General features: G+C 40.2%; 2 protein-coding genes across 3 annotated transcripts in view; one reads left to right on the top strand and one right to left on the bottom strand.

Moving 5' to 3' along the window:
* Positions 1 to 13,013, bottom strand: LOC110962455 (cortexin domain-containing 1-like). The gene is made up of 3 exons (XM_022210401.2): positions 12,619 to 13,013; positions 8,925 to 9,105; positions 1 to 4,763 (listed from the first exon to the last, which is right to left on the bottom strand). The coding sequence occupies exon 3, from the start codon at positions 4,695 to 4,697 to the stop codon at positions 4,515 to 4,517; it is 183 nt and encodes a 60-aa protein (XP_022066093.1). The 5' UTR covers positions 4,698 to 4,763; positions 8,925 to 9,105; positions 12,619 to 13,013; the 3' UTR covers positions 1 to 4,514.
* Positions 13,014 to 14,376: 1,363 nt separating this feature from the next.
* Positions 14,377 to 19,431, top strand: part of arnt2 (aryl-hydrocarbon receptor nuclear translocator 2) — a 61,979-nt gene continuing 56,924 nt past the window's right edge. The window contains exon 1 of one of the 2 annotated variants that reach the window (XM_022210396.2): positions 14,377 to 14,687. In XM_022210396.2, coding sequence (XP_022066088.1) covers positions 14,657 to 14,687 — 31 coding nt within the window. In that variant the 5' untranslated portion in view covers positions 14,377 to 14,656. The remainder of the gene's footprint in view (positions 14,688 to 19,431) is intronic. The other variant, XM_022210397.2, reaches the window with a different exon arrangement.

Raw genomic sequence — 19,431 nt, forward strand, 5'->3', positions numbered from 1 at the left:
TTAAAGGCAAGAGAGAAACAGGACACAGTTTAATTGTCAAGTCAAATGAGATCACTGTTTTACATTCTCACAATGTACAGTCACAAGCATTATCATACTGTATGTATCTTGAACTTGACCTTCAATGCCCTGTGGATGTTTGAGTGTGCACAATATGCCCTTGACTATTAGAAGATTTACATTTTTTCTACCATTTAGCTCATTATAGAAGGCAGCTGATGAAAAAAGCCTCATGGTTGGCAAACTGTTCCTCATGGATACACACTGAATCAAATTTCCATTGTTTTTCTGTGACAGAATCACATGTTCTAAACAGGTGAATCTGCTTTGGGGTGGTTCTTTGTACTTTAATATATTTAGCACTTGTATATGTACATCTAAATGTGTCCATAATATGCAGACAAATGTTTAAATGCATATTTTCTCTTCATTTCTGTCCTCTGATGTCATGAGGCTGCTTTTTTTTTTTAAGATGACAGGTTTGCCCCTTGCAACAGTTACTGCCCCACATAAGCAAATCTATTTTATATTCTTTCTTTGCAATCATCCAGAGCAAATTTTTAATGTGCAGTTCATGTCTATAATATTTGCCATCAGCCATCGCCTCCTGCCTTTATTAACCACCACTGATCAGCAAAGTCACTTCTTACCACAGTTTGCCACAGCTAGTTTTGTTGTTTGTCAGCACTAAACCTCCGGAAGGCAATTCTGGCATACGCAAATTAAATCCAGGAAGAAACTATATATGGACTCACAAGTTCAATAAGTAGGGAAGTTGTGAAGGTGATATCCAAGAAAGGTTCCTATGTTAACATGTAACTTGACCTATAAAGATGTTTTTGATTGAAAGCGCATTTATTTTGAGAAAAAATATCCCTTAATACAGAAAATATAACAGATTTCCATTTTCTGTTCTTTATAACCTATTGAATGCTTTGAAACTCTGTTGTGCTTAATAATTTGGAACACTGCATTTTGAGATATTTAAAAACAAATACTGTTGTCATCATCTGAACTTTTGTTTAAGAAAACCCTGATTATAATATAATAATTGAGGATTAAAAAAATGGACCGACCATCATTTGTACTGGCTATTTAGGAAAAATGAACAAAAACAGCATATGCAGAATAACTCGAAACAAAGTGTAAATAGATTAAATTAAATAAAGGTTGATGAAATGCAAACTGTCAGTAAACATAGACATTTATAGACATTCTTGATGAATTTCAAGCTTTAGAATAGAGAGTTACTCAAGCCAAAAATACACAGAGAACAAAAATAGCATAGAAAAGACAGGAGAGCCAGAATGTAACTCAGTCCTATCTGATAGATGTTCCTCACTCTGTTGTAGTAGACTGTATAGGGTGCTTTGCCTCATGCAGCTTAATTAACAGTTATTTTATAACCTCCCCATAGTCATGCCAGTAAAAAGCTGGCTTCCAAACTCACCCCTGTGACCACCTTTGCTGTTTTCAAGATATCTGAGATCCCTGGGAAATAAAAGCTATAGGCTACTTGCGTAGCCCCGGTTCTCAGGGTAGCATGAGTGAGATGTCTCACTATGGGATACGCCCCCTGCCTATGCCTCTGAAGCATTCATCTCATTATGCCAGTCCTGACTGGCTGGTGATCACCACCAACCTTTAAGTAGACTGCTCTAACATACAGCACCACTCAAATAAGCACCTCTTCTCACTTTGCCGAGTAAGAAGGGCTGTCTGGTGAGACATCTCACTCATGCTACTGTGAGAACTGGGGTTACGCAAGTAACCTATTGTTCTCATTCCTAGCATTCATTTTGATGTCTCATTATGGGATATGGAAACTCCCGTACTCAGATCAATCACCAGCACAGCAGGTCTGCGCGGTCTGTACTGGCAGACCTGCTGTCATCATGGGGGCATTTCTGGGCCAGTCGGTCTTCACTTCCAGTCTTGAGCACTAGGGGCAGGATGGGCTTTAGGCTGCTTCAGGATTTTGAACTGAGCGAACGGAGGTCGTGTCCTAGCCTGTGCTAAAGTCTGTTGTGTGGGGTTGGGGCAGGTGTGGGCTCAGCTCAGAGCTGGAGAACTTAGTCCTCCTTTTTCGCCTCGTAACGCTACAGCATTGAGATGAGAGTGGAGCCAAAGATGCCGTCTGGTATGATTGGCAAGTTCAAAATGTCCTCCTTCTCTCTGTCAGATAAGTTGGCCAGGTTGAGCCATCTGGCTCTTTCCTGCAACACCACCATTCCCAGAGATGTACCCATGGCTTGGACTGCCCATGCTGTGCATGGAGGCAGATGTCCATTATCACGGTAATCTCGCCCCACACCGCTGGGTCAGGTTTGGTATACTGTGAACATGGAAGAGATATTCAGCACTCTGACAGTCAGCGCTGCTGCCCTGTAGGCTGACTTCGTCACAGTGGACTGGAAGCGGTTTGCTTTGGATGGCAGCGTGGGGTTCACGGCTCCATGGGGGAAGGCAGGATTTGGTGGTCTCTGTTATTACCCCAAGGCATGTTCAGCCGGGATGCAACGCATTTGCACATAGACTTCATATTCATACTGGTGGAGGAGGAAGTGGGCGCGCCTCCCTCCTCATCCTTGAAGGCAGCCACAGCACCTCATATGGCAAACTGAGGATGAGGATGTCCTCCTCACCCTCGTCCTCCTCGGATATGAGGAGTTCCCAGGTATTTTCATCGTTACCCTCATAATCCAACTCCAGTACGTCTTCCAGAAGCGAAGCTGGCGTGGCTGGTTGAGTGTCTCTTGCTATGGTGAGGGCAGGATGGTCACAGGTGTGCCAGCTAGCATTCGGCAACAGAGCCAAGCCAAGTTAGCTCCAATATATGAACTGTTCAGCTAGCTGCCACATACAAAGTTGAGATTTGCTACACAGAGTGAGAAGAGGTGTTTGAGTGATGCTGCATAGTAGTGCAGGCTACTTAAGGGTAGGTGGCTCCACCTGATGCAGGCGTCGTGATCACCAGCCAGTCAGGATTGGCATAATGAGATAAACGCAGGGGGCATATCCCATAGCGAGACATCGAAACAAATGCTATGAATGAGAAGCACAGTTATTAAACTCTTCTGCATGAGGAGAAACACAGTGTGCTGTTTTTACATCCAACTGTTCATTTTTCCAAAGAATTTAAGATAAAGGGACTTAGCGCTAGACTACATCGCTCTGCTGTTTACTGTAAGCATAGGCACTTCATACCATGCAAATGACAATTATGTCAAAAAAGATAAATACCATCAATGCAGATACACAAGTCAGGCACATATGCAATTAAAAGCAACACGAACATCAAGCTTTTTTAAAGACTGAGACAACCAAAGCAAATAAGGCAGAATTAGGAATTAAGTAGTGTTGTTTGTTACAAACCTGAGCCATAACACTGCTAAGCATTGGATGCCTGCATTATAGTTTTCTTGATGTGCACTTGTGTACATTTTGCTCAGCAACAGGAGAAGACATGCTGTGGCAGTAAAACAAAACCAAGCATAACTGCTACTGTAAAGGCTAAATGCCTACAGACTGTCCGAGCAGTAATGCTCACTGGGCATAGTCTCAAGCAAATACCCATTAAAAGTATTTATAAAACATACAAAATCTCTATTTGTGTCTTGCAGTTAAAGGAATACACAAAGACCTCTCTGCATAATTAAAAGGACACTCCAGAATTTTGGTATTCTGCTTCCATAGGTTGAGGAACTTCTAAAGTACAGAAGCCCATATCCTGTCTTAATCCCTCATGAGGATGAAGCTTAAACTCCTGGGATCTTACTCTTCCCTTAATGTAATTTGGCAATGTCTTTTGATGTTTCCATCCTCCATGAAAAACACCGGTGGGTTCTGTGATAAAGTTGCCATCTCAAGGTTGTAGTCTCTCCCCAATCTTGACAAAACTTCTTCAGAGCCACAGAAAGCAGAAACTCAACAATGTGACTCCCCATGACTAGAAAACTGGCACATCGAGTTTTTATATTATTTTCCACATCTACACAAGTTGTAAATGCAAATCCTGTTGATATTTCCTTGGTACCTTATATGTTTTGTGACCTACATCATTGCCTGCCAATTTGTAATTCCAGACAGTAAAGGGAGAGTGCAGTCAGTCAAGGCTGCTGTCCAGTTGCTTTTACTGATTGTGTTTGGTCAGCCAACAGGAATGTATGATTGCCACAGGGCTCATGAAGACATCTCTAGGTACAAACAACCAAGTTTATGTGCTTTTTTTGGGATTGTATCACCCCATCAATGGCTTTCTGGGCAGACAGAATCCCTTCTAGACAAAGTATCTTCTGTCTCAAAGACTGGAACCCTGAAGTGCATCAACATTTTAGAAAAATTGAAATTCTCTAAAGTTATACACAAAGAATAACATTCATGTTGATTTACCATTTTACTTGCTTGTCATTTACAGCCTGTGAAATGGAATGGATTGCACTACCACAATACAGAATCCATGAAGAACCTTCCTTTTCCTTTTGGTGGCCTTGTCATGGGTGGCTTCTGACATGTTAGTCATCTAAGAGCTGTTCCTCCCATGTGGAGGTAGGGATTGCACTGTATGGGTCCATTATGACCTTAGCACAGCGGATGATCATGGCCAGCAGTAGCAGGCAGAGGAAGGCAATGTAGGCCAAAGTCAAGCCCTGGTCCACGTCCACGAAAGCTGGCTCCGCAGTGCCCTCCACTTCCATGACTGTTGTCTACTGCTGTTCTCCTTAGACACGCCCTCATATCCTGCTACCATTCTGAAGACCCATCTGCAGATAGAGAGGGCGTAAATGGTTATATTTGGACTTAAAGCAGACAGAGAAATGTGGGTGGACAGAAAAAAAGGCCTAATTTAGTCACATTATGCTTAAGAACAATGCACAAGGTAATGATTTGACTGCATGCATGTCATCATGAACCACTGAGCAAAGGGCATGTTGGTTGTTTCATTTGAGAAACTCTATTCCAGCATTATTAGTGTTATTAGCATCTTCATCATTGTTTGAAATATATGATTTTTCAATATAATGAGTTGAAAAGAAGTCACTGACACAGCCAACTTGATTTCTTTTAGCTGCTGACAAACTTTTCTTTCAATAGCTGAAGAATTTTCAGTGTGATCCAACATCCCAGCCAGCCAAAGTCACACATTCAGCACACCATACCTTATTTAACCTAGCTGGGATTGTGTGCTTAGGCAATTCTTTTTGTTCTCAAGAGCGAGTTCTAGTGTTTTTCTTCACCTAATAATAAGATTAAATACTATTTTAAATGCATGTCATTTGACAATTCCGGGTGATGACAAATTTTTGCTTCAAATATATTTTAATGAAACATTCAGTTATGTGTGAGAAAATACTGAAAATCAGCCTGGTCAATTTGAGATCACATTGACCTATAAGGGTTGTTAATTTGTTTTGCATCAGAAGATTAAAAATGGCCTGACCAAACACTATTAAATGTTCAGTTCTTCATGCCATATGTCAGTGCAAGTGACTGTGGCTGTGACTGAAAGTGAAAAGTTAATCTATATTTTGAGAAAAGCCAATTGAGTTTAATAATTAATTAAATGCTGTGCTGTGGCTATGGTTTTCATCATCCACATGAATGCTGCAGTCACCCACTGCATTTATTGTATCTGCACTGAGCACTAAATCAGATTAAAAAAAAAATCAGAAAACTCATAGAAGACCTCTGAGTAAGAGGCAGAGGCCTGTCCTACGAAGCGAGACGAAAGGGTTCGCATGTATTTTGAGCCGAAAGTCAGAGTTTTCAGTGTCACAAAGGTACCTACCAGATCACGATGGTAAATGATGCTGCAGAACTCATCTGCTCAGAAACTGATTTGTTATGAGCAACACAGGTTCTCATCTGAGGGACTGCATCACATCTGTAATCCACTAACAATCCTGAATGGGCCTACAGCTTTGCACACAGGATGTTTTGCATTGCCAATGGAACCTACATGTATTCAGTTGGTGATGCACATAATGCAATAATATGTTGTTATACTGTTGCGGTTCACAGTCAAGTCGGCCCCGACCAAGTCGACCCATAGTCAAGTCGGCCCCATGCAAACTCGGCCTCTTATCACAAACACAATTGAGGCCAGTGTTGACTGTCAGTGAATAGGTGCCAGCTTATTAATTAATTTAATCCAATTGGCCAGAACTTTGTATGTTACTCCCGGCTTGAATTATAATATGAACAACAGAGACCATTTACCATTATATCAGTTCATTACATACATCAGTATATAACAATACAATCATTATCTGCAACAACTGCAAAAACTGCCTGTAATTGCTGTAATAATGGGGCCGTAATTGCTGTCATAATAGCCCTGTATTACTAACAATACAATCATTATCTGCAACAACTGCAGTCACTGCAATAACTGCAAAAACTGCCTGTAATTGCTGTCATAATGGGGCCGAGTAGACTAGGGGCCGACTTGGTATGGGGCCGAGTTGACTGACCCCCTACTGTTGCTACTCCAGCTAACACAACAGTTTAAAATAGACTAGTCTGTTGGATTCATTACAGAAATTATTCAGTCAATAAGCAGCTGCACTGATCACTAAAATAAATATATGAAAACAGGATAATGGTTTACCACCATTGTAGAAGTTTGTAGAAGTTACACTGTTTACCATCGTAATTGCTTACATTTTTCTTTGTTCTCCACTCTAACAACCTGCTCCTCTGACTGAAAGGGGTGGCACAATATTGGCTCATTACATGTAGAAGAAAAGTCACATGATGCACTAAAGTGCCCTCATCAATGTGTCATAATACCCTTTACCTCTGATTGATATCTGTTTTCTCTAAATTGAGGTTTTGTTAAGCTTACAAAGAAAGCTTGAGGATGTCAAACTTGCTTTGTGGCACTGCCCTTTGATGAAAGATACACAGTAGCACACAGTGCAAATGAGAAGGTTTCTGCTAACATTTCTGCAAACAAATCACTCCATTTTTTTAAGGAGGTTAGAAGCAGAGTGGTTTAACCCACAAAAATCCAAACTGAATTTTGTATAATTTCTGTAATACTTTATGGTCTAGATTTTAGTGGAAAAGTGGTCTAACCCACAACCCAAATACAGAATTGCAGTGGTGCTTTGAATGTTAGACCACTCCTGAAAACACAAAACGTTGAACCCGTTTTTCTCAAAAACTACAGCACGTTTGTTAGACCACTCTGCTTCTAACCCTTCAATTATAGTTGGATAACTCAAGCGCAAAATGATGATGTGAAGTGAGTTAGAGAATTCACGGTATCTCTTAACTGAGTACACTACTGAGTGCCTGATATACGGAATACTTTAAACAGCCACAACATTAAAATAACCTGCCTGTGTGGCCCCTGGATATCAGCACCGGATCCTTTGGTTCCTTGTGTTCTGTGGGTTGCGGCCTTTGTGGATTAGACTTGCATCCCACAGACGCTCAGTGGGATTGGACTATGGAGAGTTTGGAGGATGAAGCAAAACCTTGGGCTCTTTGTGTTTCTTGAGCTGCGCCTGTGCAGCTTTTGTTGTGTAGCAGGGGATAATGTCCTACTGGAGGAGATCACTGTGAGTGTAGTTGTAACCGGGAGTGTGCTTGGTTCAGAACAATGTTTAAGCGGTAGGTCTCAAAGTACCATTCATATGTTAGGATTCAACATTCCCCAGCAGAACATTGTATTACAGGAATGATCAGTGTTGTTCATTTCACCTGTCAGTGGTTTTAATATTGTGGCTGATTGGTCTATGGTGAGCAGTCAAATGTATTTCTACCGCAACTACTTTTGTTCTATTGTGGATTTCTTTTCACCTCTTGTAATCTCAATCAAACAAATAAACAAACACATTAAAAAAAAAGCCCCTTAGCTGATTAAGAACCCATCTATCTCATAATGACTTCATGACTGAAATCGTTCACAGTTGTTTGGGGATTTAAGAAACAATTTGAATTTGGATATGTGAGTCTCTTGTCAGATAACAGGTCCATTTTTTAGAATTAGTAGGTGAGTCAAATGTGTTTTCCCAGTGCATCAGGATAATGTCAACACACTTTAAATAATAATGTGGAAGTAAGAAAAAGAATGCAGCTGAGCTGGAGCTAAATGGGAGTGGCACAACTTATTTGCTTGAGGGAGCATCGCTAATGTATGTGATGGGACGAGGCATGTAACTGCCAAGTGCCAGAAGGAAGCATTGTGCAACAGTCTGTAGGTTGGCTGTAATGCAAAGTTGCTTAAGCTATTGAAGCAGTCCATAAACAATAAAGGAAAGGTGCAAAAAAAATCCAGGAGTCATTATCCGACATAACTGCCTGGGTGTTGGTGAGTTCGTAGGTGGCAGACTCACAAGTTGGATTAAGAAGCTGCTTGAAAATCTATTTAAGTCTCCCTTTCTTGGTTTCCTTATGTCATTGTGAAAGGGTTGTAGCCTGAATAAAAGGATTTGAATGTTAAGTTGCCCCAGTAGCAAATTCTGAATAAGTGCTGCTCTTGGTGCACCGCAACAAGACCAAGCAGTGGTAGGACTGGTAGGACTGGGGTGCAAGGGAATAACACAGTGGAAATGGGAGAGGGTGGAGAAAACAAAGTAGATCCTAACTGTTCAGATTAAATGGTGTTATGGCTATATGTGTTCAAGACATACTATATTAACATTAATATCATTGATTAAATCAGATATGACACTATACAGTAGGTAACATTTGGGACTAATACAGTCTATTAAAATTCAACTTCCACTGCAAACAAACTGTCAGACAAAAGTACTTTAGTGTCACTATCCTTTTTCAGCTGAAATGCACTGCATTGTGTAAAAGTAGCCTGGGAGTGTAAAACCTTACCTGAGGGTGACTCATAAAGATGCTGTAAACAATGAACATTTGTAGCCATAAACTCTTCACAAACATCTGAGGGCTGTCAGTCTTACCTTCATTGGCACCAGCCTTCCACCTGCCCCACTGGGTGATGCCAGAGAAGATGATCTTCAGGTCTGGATACTGCAGATGGAGGTGGATCCAGTCCTCTGTCATTGCTGCGATGAGACTGATACTTAAGACATTCTCCAGGTTATTCTCACCCAGCAGATGGATACATCTGGCATTGCTCTTCTTCATAAGAATGGATGAAGAAAGAGAGAAGGTTTGTCCACCTCAGTGCACCAAAGCTGAACAAACTGATGTAGATACCATCAACACAAAGGTTTTTAGTTGTCCTCAAAACACTGTGATAGTAAGTCTATTGTCATCATAATGGCAATAGAAAAATGGAAACTAGCAGTACTTAAATTTGATGAGATCTACAGAGTTATTATAAAATACATACAGTATTTAGTATTTACAATTTAGAATAAATGTGGCCATTTATTTGTGCAATGCGATTTTGAAGAAAATGCAGTTAACTAATAGTGCTACAAATATTTCTGTGACATTTTACTCATGAAAATATATCCTTCAGCCTTTCCATAGCTTCCTGTAAGTCATGCTGCATTCGTACTAGCAGTTTTAAGCATTGTGTACAGAAGACAGGTGTAGTAATGTATAGCATGCACTAAACGAAGAAAAATCAGAAGAGCAGTGGAGCCCCTCTTGTGTCATGGGTAATAAATGACAATAGCTCTTCCATGAACTCCTAATTAAACTGATGAATGGGCTTCATAATGCTGGGATTCTGCTCAAATCTTTCAGCAGCAATGGAGACTACCAGTGAGTTATAGGTTTGTGCTACATGAGGAAATTAGTTTCAGGCCTGACATGAGCAGCAGCAGCCTGCAGTTCGTGCAGTAAAAAGCCTTTATAAGCTAACTGTGAGGTACCTGTGCATAACCAAACGCTAGACGGACACAGTGAGAGACTAACTGGCAACTACCATAGAGCAGATAAAGAGTCAGACATTTTTCTCAAGAGCAGACAGAGGCAAAAACAGAGATGCCCGAAAGGAGCATAAACATGCGACTTGGATTAAAACTGGCAAAAAACATGACTTAACATAAACGCCTGCGGTTCTCTGTGTCTGCTAGATATGTAAATGATATCCACATCATAACAACTTTCAAAGGTAATAATGATCTATATTATTTATGATAACAATGTTCGTGTTGTGCCTGTATAAAAAGGATGCTAAATCCTGTTTCATTAGTGTTGATACTTTAATTGATCAGCCGTGTTCATGAAGAACAACATTTCTGATCTTTTACATTGATGTGCGACAGCGAGGCATTCTGATTGTTTGCAGCTCTGCTTCCTGCTGGCAAAGTGGGCATGCTGATCACTTTTCACTATTGTATTAATTAGCTGAGAGCCACATTAACCGTCTAACTCGGCTTTATCTTTTAGGCTGACTGACCAACATGGAAAACATCTCTATATGCAAATGCAGCCTTCACACTAGTAATCAGATGTTCACAGTAGGCAGGTCAAAAACACCAGTATTAATGACCAAATTATACTCCTTCAGTACTGGTAGCTAAATCCCCTGCTCTCTTTGACCACATTTCCAGTCAGTCTACCCTCCACTTGCTCTTTCATCATCTGTGTCACATAATTTGCCATGGCCTCTGTGTGTGGCAGAGCAGATGAGAAGAGCCGGTCTGCACACCATTCTTTCTCATTTTGCTCTAATGGCCTGGGTGGAGGGAGAAACGCTTCCCCTCCCTGATAGGGCACTTCTCTTCCTTAGCAAGTTAATTTCTGAGGCAAACTGAGCTAACATGTATCAGTCAAGGGAGTATATCATGTTAGCATTTCAGACACCTGTGTGTTAGAGCACCAGTCTAAACACCGACCATCCACAACCTAAAAACCAACCTAATATTGTGTAGGTAGCCCTTGCGCCGCCAAAACAGCTCTGATAAGTCAAGGCGCAAGTTGTCACCATTGCTATTGTTGCCATGGAGAAAGCTGCTGAGAGCAAACACCTATACATGTGGGGAAGGACTGCTGTCAGTGTCTAAATTGCCAAGGATGTTGCTTGAGAGGTTAGTGCATGTTGAAAAGAAACAAGCATAAGATATTTGTTTGGGCCAAGAAACACAAGGAATGGATACTAGACCAGTGGAAATCTGTGCTTTGGTCTGATGAGTCCAAATTTGAGATCTTTGGTTCCACCTGCCGTGTCTTTGTGCGACGCAGAAAAGGTGAACGGATGGTCTCTACATGCATGGTTCCCACCGTGAAGCATGAAGGAGGAGGCGTGAATCGTGATGGTGTGGGGGTGCTTTGCTGGTGACACTGTTGGGGATTTATTTAAAACTGAAGGCACATTGAACCAGGATGGCTACCACAGCATCATGCAACGAGATGCCATCCCATGCAGTTTGCGTTTAGTTGGACCATCATTTATTTTTCATTCATTCATTATTGCATTAATATGCTACTTCAACTCGACTTCCTGGATCATGTTATTGTCTCACAAATACTTATAAAAAATAACCCCAGCACCACCTTTTAACTGAAGAACAATCAGAGCTTAAAACCATTATGTTCATTGGATTCCTACAGTAAAAACAGCGTGCAGCACACAGTCAGAACACGTACGCGCCCCCATAGAGGGCCTCTTTTGCTGTGTATACACTACATTATTTTTGGTGAGGGCATTAATATTTTATAATGGTTTACACAATAGAAATTGTGAATCTTTGTCACTTCAAAAAATGTGTTGCTTGTTCAATTCAAATAAAAATGGGCTGTTCGGATACATGAATCAACACAGGTTGTGATATTGAATTTTCTACATACTTTATTAGTATTTAATATAATTTGCGTAAACCTAACCGGACTTTAAAGTTGCAGTTTTGAAACAGATTTTTTTTTAACAATGCATCTTACCAAAATGAATACGCTCTCTTTAGCACATTTTTAGCTCCAGCTTTTTTACAGCCCACATTTTTTCTGATTGGTTCAGTTTCATTGCTGTCACCAATCTTGTTTCCAACACAACAACAACAAATGTTTCCACTGACAAAAGTCTCATGTACTCCCTAAACAGCAGGCAGGCTAGCTGGTGAACTTAAAACAAAAAAATTGCAGCGATGATTAAGGAGTGTACATTTTATGTCACTGAATATTTATAGTCATCTGACTCTGACTGTTGGTAACACAAAGCCAGACAACTGAACATAATGCCATGGACTGTAAACTGTTTTTATCCGCATTTTAAGGACATTGGGACAATATATCGATAGATCAAAAGCAGCTCTGAATGTAATTCATCCTTCTATAAACTAATCATTCCAATTTGGCAAAATAATGTTTCCCAAGGTCCCAGTGGCACTGAGCAATCAACAGAAAGTTGCCTGAAGATAACACTTTAAAATAAGCACCCTGCACTGTTCTCCAACTTAGGAACATCTGACTGATCAGATCCAGATGTAGCTAGACATAAGAAACAAGAATTGAAAATTACAATTACAATCACTTATACTAACACACAACTTCACACTCCACTGCACATTAACCTCTTAGATTGCTGCTAGAAAAACCTCAGACAGACACATCAAGGCATCTCTGATTGAAATCATCCAGCCCGTATCACAGCACGCACCACTAAACAGAGAACTGTTGCCTGTGCAGGACAAATACAGAGAGAGAGAGACGGTCAGAGACAGGAATCTTAGGGCTTCTTACCTGCTTCCCCTACATCCTGCACAGTTGCCGAAAGTAGGACAGCCCCACTGCACTGAGGAACCGCCATGAAAGAGAGGGGCGAAAGGGAGGAGGTAAGAATGAAGTCGAGGTAGGATGACGGGTTAATGGAAAGACAGAATAAAGGGGGGCCAGATGAGATGATGAGAGCAGATCGGTGGAAAGCAGAAAAAACGAGTCACTGGTGGCTGCAGCATCCCATCTCTGCATATGAAGCCCCACCAACAAGACAGAGCAGAGCAGAGTGCTGTACACATCTCTGCTCCTTCTCCACTCACATTCCCTGTGTGGTGCAGCTGCATGTGTGTCTACAGAAAAATGCAGCAATTCTGTATGGCACCACATTTGTTTAACTGCCAACTAAAGGTGTGCAATACCTCAGTGAAATGCGTATCTGGTCTAAAGAATCCTTAAAGATTAAAGAGATGACAAAATTTTATGTTGTTCATCTTTACTTGTACAAAGATGCACATGCCAAGAGATTTCCAGTTTAGGGCAAAGCTTAAAACCAAGATTAGGATCAGTTAGGGTAAAGTTTAAACCTGCATTTAACTATGTGTCTGATGATATTTTAGATTTTGCTTATTATCAACAAATCTCTTAAGAAGATCCAAACTAACAATGATTTGATCCTGTCACATATCATCTGTGAATCCAAAGTGAACCCCAGTTTAGTGTCTGTATCTGTATTTGAATCCTTTAGGTGACATGTCCCCTTCTTGCCATACACTGAATGAAATTATTTTGAATCAATCTCATATATACAGTCCTGTTGTCCCTCCATACGAAGGGTTTGTAGCATGTTGGTACTACTTTACTGATGGATCATTTGAATACATAAAATTTACTAAAGATGTATAGATGTATGTAAAGGTTTTAAGCTTTTTACATGAACATTGTTCAGTTATTTTGATAACACTGAAGCCCACTGGTGTAAAGTAACACTAACTAAAGTACCTTACAATTCGACGATACTTATCCTTTAATGGCCTGACATCTATAAGGGCTGACTGACTGGATTGTGGCATTGTGTGAGTTTGTGTGTGTGTGTGTGTGTGTGTGTGTGTGTGTGTGTGTGTGTGTGTGTGTGTGTGTGTGGGTGGTTAGAGGGTTACACGTTTATAATGTTGTCTGTGCTGTTTTTAATAGTCCTGTTTTTCCTATGACTGCCTTTACTGAAAAGCCCATTCTGGGATGGGAGTTGAAAATTAGCTTAATGTTATCCACTATATATGTAATACATCAGATGTGTTCTACGTTAATTGCATGGTTCCTGATAAAATAAATGAATAAATAAAAAAATAAATGGCACTTTGTGTCCACTATACCTTGTTTGATGGCTAGTTTCTGTCCATATTGCTGGGAAGTGTTTGCATACTGAGCATATGATTAGTCTTTACACTGTGATGAATACAAATTAAACCACCCAAATGCCTACAACAGTGAAACTGAAAAAAGTCCACCTCAACCTGTTACAACCTCAAAACACTTTCTTATCTTAATTCACCAGTCCTAAAAAAATCACAATATAATACTAACAGAGAGGAATTGTGCAAAACTAAGTGCATAAATGTCTGAGTGGACAACGAATATTAGTAGAATGTGAAAAAAAATCTTCACCCCAACAAGGTCAGCTCCCCCAGAACGACACGGAACATGACATTCAAAGCGCCATACACAACAGCCATCACCACACCAGCCTCTCTGTGTGGAACATTAATTTATTCAAGCAAGCCGAAAATCTCGCGGTGTTACCATTCAGACATATTGCATGTTATTAAGTCGAAGATTTTTTCATTAAAGATACATAATATATGCGTGTACGTACTCTCCTCAGAAACTGTGTCACAGTGTGAATCCACTGTATTTTTTTCTGCGCGTGAACGGATGTGAGATTGGGGGTTAAACCGAGCGTCGCGTGCCAATCCCGCGGAGTTTCGACGCTCTCTCACGGGGCTCTCAGCCGTATTGTGCGTCATCTCCATCGCCGCCGTTTTGTTATTTCTCTCCGTAAAGGAAGATGGCAACTCCCGCTGCGGTCAACCCATCCGGTAAGTCACCGTTCAGCCTGTCGGCGGAGACGCACCGTTTGCTAATGTTATTTGTAACGTACACCGTGGAGCTGGGTTTTGTTCAGACTGAAGAGGGCTTAAGCGGCGACAGGCCGCCGAAGCCTGGCTCCAGCATCCATCCCCTTCCCCCACAGTGCCGACCTGCACACCGCTGCTATCCTTCACAGTTTTGCGTTCAACTTATGCATTCTAAAACGAAAACGAATGTGATGCTATGTGACAGTGGTATTTGTGCCCGTTTGTTGTCGTGTTTTTGCTCCTGTTCGTGTCGGTAAAGCTAGCTTAATGTTCGTTTCTGTCACCCCTAGCTTTCCCCACCCGGTGATACAAAAGGTTATTTTGCATATCGTTGCCATACATCTCTGCCCTTCATGTGTTAGCCTGTATGTCTATCTGTTGTCAGGCATGGACAGTCATTTCTGTGTGGGTCTGTCTCTTCTTCGCCTGTTGGTTCTTTATTGCACAGAAAGGCTTTAGATATGTTCGCCCTCAGTTGTTAACAGACAGATGAAAATGCCAAACCGTAGCCTGTGTAATAATATACCGATCGAAGATGTATGCGTTCCTTTTGACTTGACATACTGGAGTAAACATGAAATATTTCGCGATCCCTTTAGAGCCACTGTGCAATTCTACAACTGGCCAGTATGGAAGGCAGTGGCACGAATTTGAAGAATATTTAAAGTTAAAGAAAACATGCTCATGATGTTGACTCAGTCCAGGACACACTGTAAAAAAAAAGAATAAAAAAAAGTTAACTTTGATCCAGATACGTGGTCCTCAGTGATTCACATGCTGGCTGTTGTGGTAGAATTTGATGTTAGTGATTGACTGATCTGTTTTTTAGGGACTGATTAGGGATTATTGGGAGCCAAGAAAAGGGCAGTAACTGATATCTAGAACCGATGCACATTAGAACTTTTATCTTGACAACATTTGATAGTGGAAAACCTGTCAGTCATAACTGGATTACCTACATAATAAGGATTGCTGTTACTGAATTTATATAAGCAGACCTCTTTACAAGTAAGGATTGTTTTGACTGAGTATGTACTGTAGAGATAGGGCTGATGACATTTGATGCTAAGATGCTCTCCTGTGCCACGTGAAAGCAGCTCATGTTCTGATTTGTGGACGTGTCAGCTAGACAGACATGTCTGTCAGTTGGAACAGAGTGTTAAAGTTCAAATTACTTCAGAAAGATCTTGAAGTTACTCCAGATAGAGTTAGCTGCACATTAAGAGGCACAGCTGATCCTGAGATACACTAGACATGCTTATTGAAGTCTGCAGTGTTTTTTAAACATTCAGCAGTGTCTGTTACCTCACCTTTCAACCTTTGTTCTGCAAATGTTGGTCTTAGTCCCACTCTGAAATCAATAGCTTTCATTGTCTGCCTTCTTAAGTCAATTACCTGTTTGTTACTGCAGAGAGAGAGAGAACTGTTGAAATTAGAACCGAAGCAGCACATTTTATTTATTTTGCAAAAATCTGTAATTAAAAGGGATGATACCAAAGTTCCAAATATCAGCCTAATGGTATGCATGCTTCCACTCAAGCAAAGGGAATATAAATGAATTAATGTTTAAATGGAGTCTGGCATGATGCCACCACATTTGGTTGCTGAGACTGAATCTGCTCGTGTAAATGATTACTTACAAATGGTGCTAAAGTAATTATTCTTGTGTGGAAGGCAGAGACTCTAAGCTTCTGAGATCTGCATATGAAAACAGGTCAGCCATATTCTGCCTCACGCTCTGTGCCACTTCATTGACAATGTAAATGAAAAGGAAATATAAATAAAGAATTGTCTGGTTATTAATACTTTAGCTGCATACAGAGTGTTGACATGAAGTGTGTTAGAATAAGAAACCAATAGATGAAAACACAGTCCTGTCAGATAGTAGGAGGGCATTTGGAGAGCACCAAAAATTCCTTCCTGTTTCTTTCGGTCAAAGAATGAAATTCTGTTAGTCATTGCAGATGAGAGTCTTACATCTTGCTTGGAAGAAAAGAAAACTCCCCTGACCAGGGACAAACCTAAACCTTTAATTGCAATCCTTTACATGCTGTGCTCGTTGTAATTTAATGATCATTCAGATGTCTGATGGAAGCATGCAGTGAGAGCTACGTGCAGCTCCTCTGCTCAGTGATGACAGTGAGTTCGAGTTAAGTCACGTGACTGCTGTTGCTGCTATAGCCAGAGGAGAACAAAATGAACTGACTGATCTGTGATCAGCTTTGCAGTTGTCCCCTGGCATGACAGTAGATCAGGTACATTGACCTCAGAGCAGATACACAGTGATGTGGGAATGCTGTGTCACTGTAGGATTATCGCTAACTGGCTGTCACTTAGATCCAATTGGTGTAAGAGCATGTGAATCATAATAAGTGTCGTGCTTTGTGAGGACAAATATAATTCAGGGTCGTGAACTGAATACAGCAAAGTGCAGAACACAGAACTAAAATGACTGAAAAGTAGCAGACCATGCTTGATTGCATCCTTAGCTTTGTTTATTTGTTCTTTGATCAGATCCTTCTTGATTCAAACTGCAGTTTGGAAATTAACAATTACGTTGATACTGACTGATATTGATCAATTTGCAAGTCATTTATTAAGGAAAACTGTCAGATATTTATTGATTCCAGCTTGTCAGTTGTGAGTGAACTGCTTGTCTGTTTTATTTCACCGTAAATTGATTATTAATCAGATAAAACACGGCATTCAAACATGTCTCTCGCACCTCCATGAAATTGTGAGGGGCATTTGGCACGTTTTTTTGATACGTTTCCAAAATAAACAGTCAAGTAATTCTTTTGAGAAGTAGTGACCAGACTAATGAAGAACACATCTTTGTGCATTGGAGCTGTTGGCTTCTTTCTTTAAGTTGCAAAAAGGCATAAAACATGTTTGCACTCTGGGAAATTCAGATTTCAGAAAGAAATACTGGCCTGGATATTGTTTTGTTTTTAATGGGATTTAAATTCATAACTTAGAGCACCAGTGCTCAGTGTGGCTTGTGTAATGATTCCTGTTTACTAGGGGGAAGAGAGAATTGAAAATAGATTTGTGGTTGTATTTGTTCAGTATGTGTACACTCTACTGATGGCTAGTTACATGCTGTTGGTAGAGACAACATAAATTTCAGACAGAGGCTTACATATTAGGAACAGGGACTCATTATAGTGTATGTGAGCAGGTATTTTAGATACTTCAGACAGCGAATGGTTAGTCTTGGCCTGGGGCTCATCAGTACTATGATTCTGACTGTAGTACTCAAACAGTAGTACCACTTAAATACATTTTTTAGGCCCAAGTTAGTACCATGATTACAAGGAAATTATTTCAGTCAAATTAAACTGAAAATGGTACAAAATATTTAAACAAACTGCTTAATAATTGTTAAACTGAACTTACTAATTTTGCACCAGGTTCTAGTTAGTACTTTTTTCAAGTGTGTATAATATTTAATTATTAATTGTTATTAATAACTTTCCTGAAGCTCTATAGTAAACTTCAAGGTTGGGGAAAAGACAATGGTGGGAACAAGTGAAGCGTGACAAGGAAAAGAGAGAATAGAAACAATCTTGACTGAGGCAGATCAGTGATCAAGAAGAAGAGAATCTGAAACATTTCTATTGGCTGTTCTTCCAACAGGCTTATTAATGCGTTTCACCCCAGGGCTTTAGTTTTGGGCAGTCTGAGAATGAATATGCCACCGATTTAAAACCAGGCTTCTGACTGAATGATTGTAATTGTGTCTCTGTAAGATACAAAATAGTCATCAGTATGATCATATACATAGTATATACACTACCGTTTAAAATGTGGGTATAGAGGCTCATTTCCAGCAACCATCACTCCTGCATTCTAATAGTACATTGTATTAGCTGTTTGTGTTGAAAGGCTAATTGGTGATTAGAAAACTCTTGTGCAGTTATGTTAGCACATGATTTAAAATGTGAGTTCTCATGGAAAACTTGAAATTGTCTGAGTGACCCCAAACTTTTGAATGGTTGTGTATATACCAGGGCTCCAGACTAAGTTCTTTTCTTAGGAACACAGTGGCCCCTAACTTAAAATTTTAGGAGCACAAGCAGAAAATTTAGGAGCACACACCAAAATTGACTTGCAAAGTAAATATTCACATTTCCTCTCATTTTCACTGTATAAATACTTGCACAATAAATGCAGAAACTATGTTTTCAATTCACATTTTATAGTGCAGCAGTTGACACAACATAACAAGAAAAGAACTCAGAGAGTGCAGTACTCCACCAAGGCTGCTCAGTTGATGTATAATTTCCGACGGATGAAATCTGTAATAAAAATGACCTTGTGCTGAGCACAGGCATGTGTTATGCGTGTGCACGTTATGTATTTATACCGAATCACATGTAAATTACTCTTATAAAGGTCTGTTGATCAGTTCATCAATTTTGGCAAGCCTTTGTTTTGCTAGTGTTGAAATAACCGTTTCCTCCAGGCTTTTATTTTGAAGGCTTTTTTTTTTTGAAAGCGTGTTCTTAATGCTACGGGCTTTTATTTCGTGACCAAGTCACCGGCACAGGAAGTGATTCTCTAAGAAGAGGTTTCTTGACATGACAAAGACGCTGCAGAAAAGTCCGAAAATCCACGTAAAGATGAAAGAGAACGGTTACATGCTGTTGCTGTGTAGCAAAGGATGTGTCTAAAGTTATAAGCAGCTGGAATGGACACAAGA

The sequence above is a fragment of the Acanthochromis polyacanthus genome, chromosome 2 (genome assembly GCF_021347895.1).
Source record: "Acanthochromis polyacanthus isolate Apoly-LR-REF ecotype Palm Island chromosome 2, KAUST_Apoly_ChrSc, whole genome shotgun sequence".
In the NCBI taxonomy this organism is placed as follows: Eukaryota; Metazoa; Chordata; class Actinopteri; family Pomacentridae; genus Acanthochromis; species Acanthochromis polyacanthus.

What these genes read in the sequence shown, in the direction of transcription:
- LOC110962455 (XM_022210401.2), bottom strand. Translation starts at nt 4,697, where the DNA reads ATGGAAGTGGAGGGCACTGCGGAGCCAGCTTTCGTGGACGTGGACCAG.